This window comes from Montipora capricornis, chromosome 6 (assembly GCF_036669925.1).
Source record: "Montipora capricornis isolate CH-2021 chromosome 6, ASM3666992v2, whole genome shotgun sequence".
In the NCBI taxonomy this organism is placed as follows: Eukaryota; Metazoa; Cnidaria; class Anthozoa; order Scleractinia; family Acroporidae; genus Montipora; species Montipora capricornis.
Window position 1 is genome coordinate 74,664,090 of NC_090888.1, and position 12,651 is coordinate 74,676,740.

The window sequence follows — 12,651 nt, forward strand, 5'->3', positions numbered from 1 at the left end:
GGGTAAGTCATTATCCGATAGTTTCGATCTTTGCGAAGATTTCGTTATTTGCCCACGTCACCGCAAATATCCACACTCTAAGCACGTCTATGTAAAGGCGTGGTGAATGAATAGCTTGGCCAACGCTTAACGGCCCGTTTATTTTACACTCTGGATTCTCTGATTGCACATGACGTCACGGCGGGCATGTTGGTGGAAAGAACAATAGCGAAAACGTTTCTTGGGAATCATGATTATGCAAGAAACTTTCGCTATATTTTTCTATTGCTTTGGCACCAACATGGACTTTTTATCATATCCAGGTGATCTGGTGACGTAATTCGGAGGACTGGGGAGAACAATTTTAACGCCGTGTTCCACGACCGCGCGCGGCCTTATTTTGGAATTCAACTGGCAGAGGCGAGGTTAGATCTTGTCGGGTCTACTTGAATGTTCATTCAGTAACAGGAAAATGTGATAGACACGTAATGATCTGTTGAGTTTTGGCGATGGCAATACTGCAGGGAGTTTGTTTGGAAACAACACCTAAGGTAGCGCGCGGTTGTGGGATACGGCGTTAAAATTTTTCTTCCCGGTCCTCCAAATTACGTCACCAGATCACCTGGATGAGTGCAATTAAAGAATAGTGACTTACTCTTCGTAGCGATACTCACCGTTACGACACCTATTGTCATTAACGTGCCAACCAGAGATCTATCGACTGCCGAAACAATGGCTTTTTTTTGTTCTTTGGCTGGCAAAATTTAAATATCAAAGCAATTGTTTGTTTATAAACGGTGAATATCGCTATATCCACCAAATAAAGTTAAACGGTCTTTGAAGAAGTGAGGCCAAGATTTTAGGATCAGGATTTGTGCGGGGTAAGAACACTCGCTTTTCATTAATGTAGCCTGGGTTCGATTTAATGGATAACTGATAGCCATCTAGTAAGTATGACGTAATGACGTATTGAGGTCACGCTATCCTGTCACGCTGATAGGGAAAGTAACCAAGTGATCACGAATGACTACATATCAGTGGCAAGAACAATCGTAGCAAGTTTATCGTGTATTACGTAATGGACCACCTAATCATAAATATTATACAAATAATAATCATAAAAAGGATGGATGAACGTACTAGACCAAGCACTGATTTTTCTTTACAGAGAGGCTTAAAAGATAAAATGAAAGAGAGAAGGCAAGAACCCGACCTTATCAAGGTATCCTATTTACAAACTACACCCCAAATCACCATTTTTAAAACGTTAGGCGCGTTCACACTAGGAACACCGGAGAAAAAAAACCTTAATCTCGGTACTCATCGAAGAAACAATGCTATTCGGGAAGCAGGAACTCATGAGTTGGAGCTTGCCTCTCTCATCCAAGCCCTATGAGTTAACCTTTGGGTGTATCTTGTATCTTTCTATTCTTAGAATGCCACGAGTTCTTTGCCTCTACACTTACTGTTGACAAAGGCCAATCAGAATAAGGTTATTGTCAAACGAAGACAAAAATAGCAAAAACAACGTATGAAAATTGAAGTAAATGTTAGTGTTCTGTTGAGGAGTTAGTGCTAAACATAGAAAGATAAGCACAATTAAAGTTTGACTCCAGGCTGTACTTCATAGGGAGGCTCCTAGTCATGGGTCCCTAGGGGACAAGAATATTTCTCTGCTCGCGCTCCTTGCGCATAAGGCCCCAAATTTGCGTTTCCATATCAGTGTAAACAACGTCATGCTTGTAGAATGTCTTGCGCTTTTTTAGGCCTGTGAAATCAACCCGGATGCAATGATGTTTGTGAACATCAGCGACATGAAAGACCAATTTCAAATCATGTTTGACAGGTATGTACGCCAGTTACTGCGTACTGATCTAAATTAAAGATGCACGTCAAAGGAATGAGACTTAATAGATCAAACGTAGTAGCATTTAATATACCAGTCAGCCCCAAGTAGAGTATAAAATATTGTTGTCTCTCTTGCTGTCGGGACCCACCATTGGTAAGAAAATAGGGTAACCCATCTGTGCGAGAAAATTTCGTTTTGGTCACCTTACGACCCCTCCATGTATGCCAATGTGACCAGTATCACGTGACCATATCGCAGGCTCAAGTTTAGAGCTAATCAACACAAATAAGGCAAAATAACTAAATAAATGCTTACCTTTATAACTTATCACCGATGGACGTGCATTCGCATTGACGTCACGGCAGCCATGTTGGAGGAAAAATACACAACTGCGATCCCAGGCCCTCTCTGACCGTGAAAGAGGATAAGAGACAAAGCCTGGGTTCCATGTTTGAAGAAAACACAGACGGCAGCCAAGAGGGAGGATAAAAGATTTGATCCTTTTGAGAATTAATTTCTTTTTGTGCTTATTCTTTCAATTGTTTCTTTAAAGCAATATGGCTGCTACTCAGGGGAAAAAACAAGGAGATTTCTCCTAGCTAGTAAAAGATCGACACTGAAGATATCTCAGCAAGGAATCGTCTGACGTAATGCGGCGAGTTAATTATTTATATGTGATCACGTATGTGCTTGGATAAAATGAATGACACAACAACTTTAGCCAAATTGAGAAGCAGACGCCTTTAATTAACCCACAAGTGTCAATCTCTCTCTTTTGACCTTGGCCCATCAGTTTTATACTGTGTTACTACGAAACCCCGGATCTCTGAAATGGGCCCGAATTACTGAGTAATTGCCCCGCCCACTTTCGCTTGTAAATAGTTCAAATTCTTGAGAGGTGTTGTGTTCGATGCTACTTTTCAGGCCAGGGAACCTTTCTTGCACTCAAACTAACAGAGAATGCATGGTTGCACTTGCAACCTCTTCGCTCGACAAGAACAATTTTATCCATTTCCCGCCGGGGCTCAAGATTTTGAAAACGTATCTTTACAATGTTGTGGTTGTTCCGGTACACCTTGACGGCGAAAGCCGGCTATTGCTCACACCGTGGGAAAAAAATTTCATCAAAATGTTTAACTGAAGGGAGAGGGGCAGTCACTCAAAAATTTGGGCCCATTCCACACATCGGTGGTTTTCGTAGTATATTAATTTACAATACGGCTTCCGCCAAATTATGCCCAATCAGATTGGTCCTGATGACCACAACGCCTCTGATTGGTCTGCGATCCCGAAGCCCCACGATTGCTCGTGCTTCATGCAAAATCATGGGTGGTACAAGGAACACGGTAATACGAGGAATAGGTAATGTCGAGACCGATGAGCCGCTTCCATCGGAGTTTATGAACTTCTGCCAAAGCATCGAGAAATTAAGGTGGGGAGGGGGGGGGGGGGGGGGGCTTGTTGACAAATACTGAATAATATCATTTTTGTGGCTTTATTTTCTTCCCGTTGTAGATTTCTTCCATCCATTCGTGTGTCCCACACCTCATCTGTCCGTGACGTCATCGTTAATAACATGGTGTCCAATTCTACGCAGCCACAAGAATTATCATCTAAAATATTTATTTGTGGAGTAGCAAAGCCATACAGACAAATTATTGCCTGTCCAACACGAGAAAATAGGCATTCTGACAGATTCCTCGAAAGATGTCAGTCAGAACCGAGCATGTCGTATCACAAGCAATCTATGACCTGCAACGTTGGTTTGATAGAGAGGCCGACAACAATATCTTCCTCGGATATTTCACGCAAGTCATTTATTCCACAACTAACTCTCAAAGATGTTGTGAGCGTGAAAAGCGCGTGCATTTGTCGTAAAGAAAAGATCATTGGAAAAAGATACAAACATTGCTGGGAAAACGGGCTGCAAGAATCTGAAGTAAGTATTTAGACTTAAGAATATCTCACACCCTAGCCACATGGACATCTTGCGTGTGGAGTCTATGTTTTAGTAAGTCTGGAAAGGTTTGCACAACCATCGAAAGCAAAGATGAATATGTTTTGAGGATTCTCTTCTTAGGATTGTAAAGCCCAACAACTATAACAAGGGGAAAATTGCTCGATCGAGCGAAATGATGTTTAAGGTAATCATTTCATCATAGGCTTCCAAGAGTATACACGTGCCCATTGCGGACCTATTATTTCGTTTTGTCTTCGGTTTTCCGTGATTTTATTACCAGTGTGCTCGTTTTCCTGTCTGCTTCCCACGTGCCTCTAGATGTTTCTTCACATCATGATGTAACATCTTACATATGTTTGTTGTTGTGATCAATTAAAATTGCCCAGCAATCAGGTGAAAGTTGTTGAAGTTGGAAAAAAAGGGAAAGAGGACACTTCGTGACGCTTATTAAAATCGTCGTGTATCTAATTGGATGCATTTTATAGACATATATGTTATGTGACGTATTAGCCGTGGCGTCAATTGGCTAAGTTAAAGTGGTAGTATGACCAAAAAATCAATTCTTCTTGTTCTGTGGATTTCAAAAGCATGTTAACTTAACAGTAAGTGGCCTAAGTCTTAAGGCTTTTTTTAAAAGAAGATACCTGTTTATTTTAACTGGAATTTTTCTATTTAATGCTCCCCGCCATTAGTAATATTACTCACTTTGAAATCTTGTGAGAGCTGGATCGAGGAGAAAATGACGTTAAATACTCATTAGGTTAAGAGAACAATGCGTGTGTACGCGACTGAATTAATGTGCAGCACGGAAATTTAGGGCTTTCAGACTTTTAAACTCGTGTTTTTCATATATAATAAGCTGCGTTTACACGCTGAAATTCTAAGCTTTTGAGTAAATGACAACACTTTTCCTAAATTCAACCCTAATCGGTTTAATCGGTCAGTTTAGAACGTGAGAAATAGCATACCGCGAAATCCAAAACTTACAGTCAAAGTAAACAGCCTTTGGATAAAAATCAAAGCTCAAAATTTTGCCAGTCAGGCGTCAAGCAAACATTTTCAAATTCAGAAGAAAAAAGGGAAGTGATTTTTTTTTAAATCATATGGTAACACTTTAACAATAATTAGTGAAAGGAGCCGTTCTAGATAGATGATCTGAGAAAACGGCAACGCAGATGAGAGATAAGTTGTCAGCTTTGAGTCATGACCACCTGACCAAACACTGAACTCGTAGGAATGTATAACTGGGAAAATAAAGTTACGTATCGAAGCAAGATTGCTTTATATGTTCAAAAGTTTAAGTGACGGACTCAAGTTTCTTTCTTTCTATTTCTTTTCCTTTTAGGACATTTCATACCTAGCGGAGAGAATGCACTCCAGGTAAGTGGATCAAAGGGATATTAACCGCTCAGTGCTAGAAGCTGGTTTGAAAGTTGCTGCCCGTAGTACGAGCACTATTAAAAGAAAAAAACAAATAATATTCACCTCATCTAGGGTATTCCAAGACAGAAGTTAAATATTTTGATCAAGAGCCGATACAACGTAGATTTGATTTTAGTGGTGTACTCTATTTCGGCTGGCCAAACCAGCCTTCTTCAGGTACAATGGAAGTTTACATTGGATTGCTTCTATGCACATATATATAGTAAATGTATATATAGTATGTATAGTAACTAGGTCAACATCCATTTACTATATATACATAGAGGCTATCCAATGTAAACTCTTATTGTACCTGAAGAAGGCTGGTTTGGACAGCCGAAATATAGTACACTACTAAAATCAAATCTACGTTGTATCGGCTCTCGCTCAAAATATTTAGCTTCTCAACTTGTAATTATGCCGATCAGATCAAGTCACTGATCCAACGTACACCGACAGGAAGATTGTCCATGTTTGCTTGCTTTAAAACTCTGCTATACCAAGACAGTATTAGATACTGAATTCCATGCAGTGGGTTCCGGATTTTATGTCCTTAATTCCAGATTGCCCCTCCATCGATTCCGGATTCCTGACGTGCCCAGAATCTATATTTTACCGTGGTTCCAAACAGGCCACTTGACCAAAAATGCCGTAATACTTTTTGCTTGTCCTCCAAAATTTTGCATAAGCATTGTTTCCAGTTTCTCTTGTGACTTACAAGGGTCACAAGCGAAAATAAAAACAATGCTTCTGCAAAATTTTGGAGGGCAAACAGCATTCTGGTAATTTGGAAAGAGGCCTTTTCTGACTCCGGATTTCAGATTCTTCGGACAAAAATTTCCTGGATTACCTATCACAGTGCAACAGTATCGTTAACAGTTTGAATTTTTTTTTTTCAGGAAATGGCTACAAGATCAGATACCAACAAAAATTCCAGACATGGCTGGCTGTCGAAAGCTTCCATAATGAAACTAAAACGAACACTGCAACAAATTCAACTGAATATAAACCCAGGCTCCAGAAATATGAATTGAATGCAGAACAAATGGAGAACGACAAAGGAGCACGATTCTTAATCCAGCCAATGACCATTACACAGCAATCAAAAAGCGAAATTATCGGAATTATCCTGCTACTCCTGCACTTTTGAGGACAACCGCTGTAAGCCCATACCACCTTTTCATAGCGCATCACCGTTGACGCCAAGACCACAAAAAGATTCCCATAGGCAACTATTTAAATGTTAACGAAGTAATGCAACGGCGGTATGATTGTATACCTGTACTTTTGATAAGAATTCTCTCAGTTTACGAAAACCTAATCTTAATTTTACCTATATATGGAAAGAACTCAAGTGAGGCCATCGCTACTGTGTGGATGTGATGGATGAAGACTTGCACTTAATTTTACCTGCTCACAAATTTGCCGCGCTTTCAAGACGCACGCTCTAATCACGTGCAAGTCCAAGGTTCAAGCTCTTGTTTCCCTAGGGAGTTAGTGACTATTGTTCACCCTAGGGAGTTACACAGGTCTGAGGCGCGTCACGTGATACGTTTTCGTCCAATAGAAAACTTGCATTTCAGTAACGAGCTACAACAATAATTATTGATCGATTTTCGAGTTGGTTATTGTTAAAGCAAAGGACACTAATAAACAACAACAGGTTGATGTGTCTCCGTAAATCTCTCGTGCTTCTTTGCTTACATTTTTTGCCTTATTAACACAAGGCTGTCGTTTTCTAACCAGGCAGCTGAATATTGAAAGTGCATTGCCTAATGATCTATGTCTGAACATTTGAACCCGACATACCAGATAATCTCTGAGCAACGATCCTAGCTTTGAAAATTCGAAAGTTTACAAAGAATTCAGTTTATCGTATCATGAGCACTTTTGCCACCCAAGAATTTATCAGTTTTTGATGGCTAATAACTGGCGCGTTATCAAAGCCAAATGCTAAAAAATTGAGATTTAACTAAGTTTGACAAGTGCTATTAACTTTTGAAGTCAGTTTTTAAATAGCATAATGCCTTCTGTGAGCAAACAAGTATGTTAATGAAACAAAATGTAAAGACGTCAATTGGTTTAGAAGAAAACACTTGCTGGTCCTTCTTTCCAACTCTAAAGCAGAATGCAACCACAGCAGCACTGTTGGGGGTAGTCTGGGGCGTGTACTTTGTGCTCCATTCCGTAAACCCAGAAACGAGTGTTTGTGTCCTTCCACCGATATTTCACTTCTGAGACAGGAACGGCGGGTAAAGTGTGACGCTGAAATAAACCAGCAAAAATTAAGGCCCCGAACACACGTGTCCGGAAATTTTTGTATTCCGACTACGCCTTGTGTCCACACGTATCCGGCGAATAGGCCAGTTTCGTATTCTAACGGTTGGACTGGATCTAGCATGAAATGGAGGCTAATGCGGGCAAATTAATTTGCATTTGCAAAGATTTGCCAGCATTAGCCTCCATTTCATGCTAGATCCAGTCCAGCCGTGAGAATTCAATTCCTATCCGCAAATTTTCGAATACGCTGACGTAACACTATCGGATCCCGTTTTCCCAGGGTGAGATGAATCAACACAGCGTATCGCAACCCACCCTCTACCTCTGAAATGACGATTATCGACAAATCCTAATTTCTCTAAATTGACTATTATGGTCAATTTAGGACGCTTACCGCTTGATAGAGTTTATGGGAAATTAATATATATATTTTAAATCGGAACCCAAATGCCTCAATTCGCATTCGATTAATAACCCTTTCACTTAACCACTACTAGACTACCATATTGCTAGCTGCCAGAACATTATTTGTGTATGTGTATACCTGCTAAGAAACAAGTTTAAGTAGCAGAAAATGTCGGTTACCAAACCTAAAGAGAAAGCACTAGACTTAACCACTATTCAGCCAATGATTTTATGTATACTAATTAGTGTTGATAAATAATCGGCACAATTGTCACGGCCAGTTGATCTTTAGGGGTGGATAAGAGCACTTCCTTCAAAGTGGGTGCTCTGGGTTCAAATCCCGTCCAGGAATACAACATTTACTTTTTTTTTCTTTTTATCTGCTACCACAAGTCCTGGGAAAGAGTAATCTAAACTGAGGATAACAGTCAATCCAGAGTTAAATTACGAATTGTTGATAATCGTCGTTTCAGAGGTACGGGATTTGTTGCGTATCGACTTTGGACCTTGAAATACTCTCACATGCAACTCGTTGACGAAACGATAAATGTGTACTGGAAAGTTGTGGATGGAAAGAGGTATTTTTTCTGAGAAATATCGGCGCTGCTTAGAAAATATCCGAGCGCTCCTTTGCTCTACCGCTGAGCAGAAGTACACTCGTGGCAGCTAGGCCTTTAATCTAGGTTCAGGTAAGAGCTCAGCCCGTGGAACCTCAATCTCCTCTAATTCCTGGAGTCAACCCTTTCCTAAGAATATTTGTTTTTAGGAACAGGTTTTTCCCTCGAAAATTATCGCATTTCCCTTGACGCTAAGATAGCTTTGTTAAGATTGGCTCAGGGTTTTACAACAGTGGCTGTGCTGAATCTCCCAAGGGAGGCGTTGTGCTCGGGAAAAGGCTGATTTCTAGGCGAAGTATGGGAGATAGAGGCTCCCCTTGACAAGCTCGTCCCGCTAGGATTCTTTCAGAATTGGGAGACAAATTCCTCAATGTGTGCGGCCATCTTGAGAATCGAGCTGAGCTTGGTTTAATCAAGCAGCCAATAAAAATACATGGCATACTCACGCGACTCCAGCGGTTCAGGATGGTGTCGGAGGAAGAAATTCCCACGTCACTGAAATCACGTGAGAATGCCACGTATTTTTATTGGATGCTTCGTTGACCAAGCTCAACTCGATTCTCACGATGGCCGCACACAATAAGGAATTTGCCTCGCGAGGCGAAAAATATCAAACATGTTTGATTTTTTCCTCACGGCCTCGCGAGGCCAATTTCTCACCAAAAGTTCCCCGCACACGGTGAGAAAACGGCTGAGCAAACCGCCTCGCGAGGCAGTTTGCTCAGCTCTTTCCTCACCGTGTGCGGCGGGCATAAGCGACTTAAGAATGATACGTGTTTTCACGGATAAGAATAGGTTTCATGCCGGTAATATGAGGAGAGAGCGTGTGCGAATGCATCAATAATGTGGCGGGAGATCCTAACGAAGCTTGTATGCACGTCCTTCTTATTATAATCACTGTTCTTGTGCGTGTTGCACTAGAGTTGTATTTCCGAAATTAATTACCCACTTGCTTATCAAGCTGCCTGGTTTTGTTGGCTTCATATTTAATGACAATTCTATTGACGTTTGCCGACTCGCTTGGAAAGAAACTGTTTTCACGAGATTTCCGGTTGTCACTCTCTAAGCGACCTGAAAAACCCTGTATCACCAAATTGCTATTCGCTAAGTTGCCATTTGCGTAGCTGGAATTACCGGCAATCTGGACTACTTTTTTTCCTTTTTTGCTTATTCTGAAAAGTTAATATTTCAACAGAAAAAATACAATTTTTATGCCTTCCCCATGAGTTTGCTGTTTGTTCATTATTTTCCAAGTGTGAATACAACTGAAGGTGAAGAAGACTCTAACGAAATAAAAATCAAACCTAGAAATGAGCTATGGGCACCCTCCCCGCTTACGTTGCTTATTAAGGCGGCGGGTCTAAAACACAGGTCACATTCCACAGGTCACTCGTCACAGGTCATTGTTTTACCTTTTTGAAAGCAACCCAAAACCCTCAATTTGGCTAACCCTAGGCCTAAAAACCAACCGTAGGCCTAGGGTTAGCCAAATTGAGGGTTTTTGGTTACTTTCCAAAACTTAAAACAATGATCTGCAACTAGTGACCTGTGGAATGTGACTTGTGTTTTAGACCCGCCGTTATTAAGGCCTGGCTAAACGCTCGCAACATTTCAACGCAACACCTTGCAACATTGTTGCATGATGTTGCGACATGTGTTGAACGGGCTGGCCAAACGCACGCAACATTTTCAACGCAAGACGTTGATGTTTATGTGCCCTAGGCCCCTGGCGCGCGACAAGTGGACCTACCGTGCACGTCTTAGTTCAACAATGTTGCGTGAACGTGTGCAAACGATACAACATCATGCAACATCCAAAATGTTGCACGAAAAAGTTGACCGTTGTCAAATTTGATCCAACATCATACAACATGTTGCCACATATCGCAAACAGGGTGGGCAAACGTAAGCAACATGTTGTGCCCAACAATGATGAAGATATTGCGTTGAAATGTTGCGAGCGTTTGGCCAGGCCTCAAAACAATATCATTGGTTAAAAGAAGAAAAATAGCGGTGCTGCACGTGCGCACGCATTTTAGCACATATTTGTGCGGTACTCAGCACAACAATGACGTCAAGTCACCAAATTTGAGATTTTGACGACAACGAGAGCACATAAAAGTGAATATTCATTTTCTATTTTTACTATGAAACGCAACCCTAACCCTAACCCTAAACCCTAACCCTTAGTCTTAGGGCAATTGCAAATTTGGACCGAGCACTGAGGGAGCTAATATATATCTTTTTTTTTTATCTTCAAACAAACACGACCCACCACCCACGCGATTTAGCCTCAACCCATCTGATTCAGTAAGAAACCGTGAAATATATAAACACTGTGGGACATTAAAAACCCTTAAATGATGGACTGCGCTATCAAGAAGTTTCGTACCTGCATCACGATTCGTTCATTACTACCCTTCGCACCCCGCGCGCCAGCGCTAGACAACACCAACAACATAATCTGGTGCGTGACTCGTGCATGGTGCCTTCGGACAGACTGTGCTGACTGTGTACTGAGACACCAACCTGACATCTGTCAGAAATCCAACAAAATCTTCTCTTTGCTGCTTCATTTCTTTATATGTCTTTCTTACAGCATCCTTTATGAACAAAAGTGACAGGATGAGAAAATTATAAAGATCAAGAGACACCAATAACAAGATAGAGAAAAGTACGACTTCTGGTGGACGAACAAAAGAAGTTAATGAGAGATCTTTTGTTTTCGTCCACCAACATGGCGGCGATGACGTCATGTGAAAACCCCCTACAACTTAACTTTCCCCAAAAGTAATTTACGTTCAACTTTTTGTTTTTTTGGCTTTTGAGTTGAGATATTTGGCGAAACTGCTCCGTTCTTCAAGGTAATTCGAAAAAGAGCTGACTAGTAATCACTATCTTCATAACCCGAGCAGTTCTTTCAGTTAGGAAAAAAATAATAACACTGAGTTTCCAGCGCACAGATGTTAAGACACTGCCTTTCTCACATACCTTATTCTTTTCAATTATTAAAAAAAAAAAAAAAGAAAAATGAGAAGAAAAGGTATGGTGGATCGTAGAAAGAGGTAAACTGGTGAAATGCAAACAAAGCCTACAAAAGGTTTGACAGCAGCTATTGTTCTTTCTGTCAACACCTCTCTGACGAGAAAACAAAAGGCACATATATATCATATAAACTTTGAAATTGCAACGTTTTTGAAAACGGGTGTATATATATATATATATATATATATATATATATATGATCTTTTGAAAAACGGGTGCTAACTAAGTATCTTAATTTGTCTTTAAATTAGACTAGAATAGATGGGACGGTTATATTTTGTCAGTAACTAGACTCTAACCTTTCCATTGACAACATCTTTTAATTTAAGAAGTCAGAGTCATTGTCATTTGGCAAGTTGTGACTTGGACCTGGAAATTTAAACAAAAAATGTATATGTGTGAGAAAAAGGCTAATATCATCAGCCATTAAGGCAGTTAAGGCAATTAATATGTCTGCTATATTTCGAACTAATCTTTCAAACATCACGAAGGTGACTTCAGAAGAAGTAATATTTAATATCTCATGGAAGCCTTACCCAACACGTGGAGATTTTCTTCCCTCACCCTCCCATAGAGAGGTCTAGTGAGTTGTTTTGGCTATGGACTAACACCTCACACTTGTTAGACTTGCATGCGACAAGCCATGACGCAGCCCCCCCTAGGAATTTAAAGCTCACCGTCAGTGCAACTGCTGCCAAAGGCAGCAGTTGCACTTTGGATTTTGCAGCCAAGTTTGACCTTGTTTTCAAAACTTCAGCTATATATATATATATATATATATATATATAGAAAGACGGTTATGAGTGCTTCCTGAGCCAACAAAGATGCAACCAAAAGGATCACAAGGACTCACAGTCCTGATTCGGTAGATGATAAAAAAATGGTTAAAAATGAAGCCGAAAATGGACAACTTTTGGTTTAAAAACTATAAAAAAATTTAAAATTCTATAAAACGTTTCGGTCTCTCGACCTTCTTCAGTTACAAAAGAGTCGGTAGAAAAATCTACAACTTAAATAGGGTTTTACAACAATGAATAAAAACCGTTTACATAAGAAATTCAAAGAAAACAATAGGAATCCCCGAAGGGGGCCCC

General features: G+C 40.4%; 1 protein-coding gene across 1 annotated transcript; it reads left to right on the forward strand.

Annotated features, from left to right (window-relative positions):
- Positions 1-3,372: 3,372 nt before the first annotated feature.
- On the forward strand, positions 3,373-6,244 carry LOC138050877 (uncharacterized). Its single transcript, XM_068897137.1, has 3 exons — positions 3,373-3,767; positions 5,134-5,168; positions 6,110-6,244. Exons 1-3 carry the CDS (start codon positions 3,405-3,407, stop codon positions 6,174-6,176), a joined length of 465 nt encoding a protein of 154 aa, XP_068753238.1. The 5' UTR covers positions 3,373-3,404; the 3' UTR covers positions 6,177-6,244.
- Positions 6,245-12,651: the final 6,407 nt, after the last annotated feature.

Coding starts and splice junctions, on each gene's coding strand:
- LOC138050877 (XM_068897137.1), top strand. CDS start 3,405: ATGGTGTCCAATTCTACGCAGCCACAAGAATTATCATCTAAAATATTT. Junction 3,768..5,133: donor ACGGGCTGCAAGAATCTGAA/GTAAGTATTTAG, acceptor TTTTCCTTTTAG/GACATTTCATACCTAGCGGA. Junction 5,169..6,109: donor GCGGAGAGAATGCACTCCAG/GTAAGTGGATCA, acceptor TTTTTTTTTCAG/GAAATGGCTACAAGATCAGA.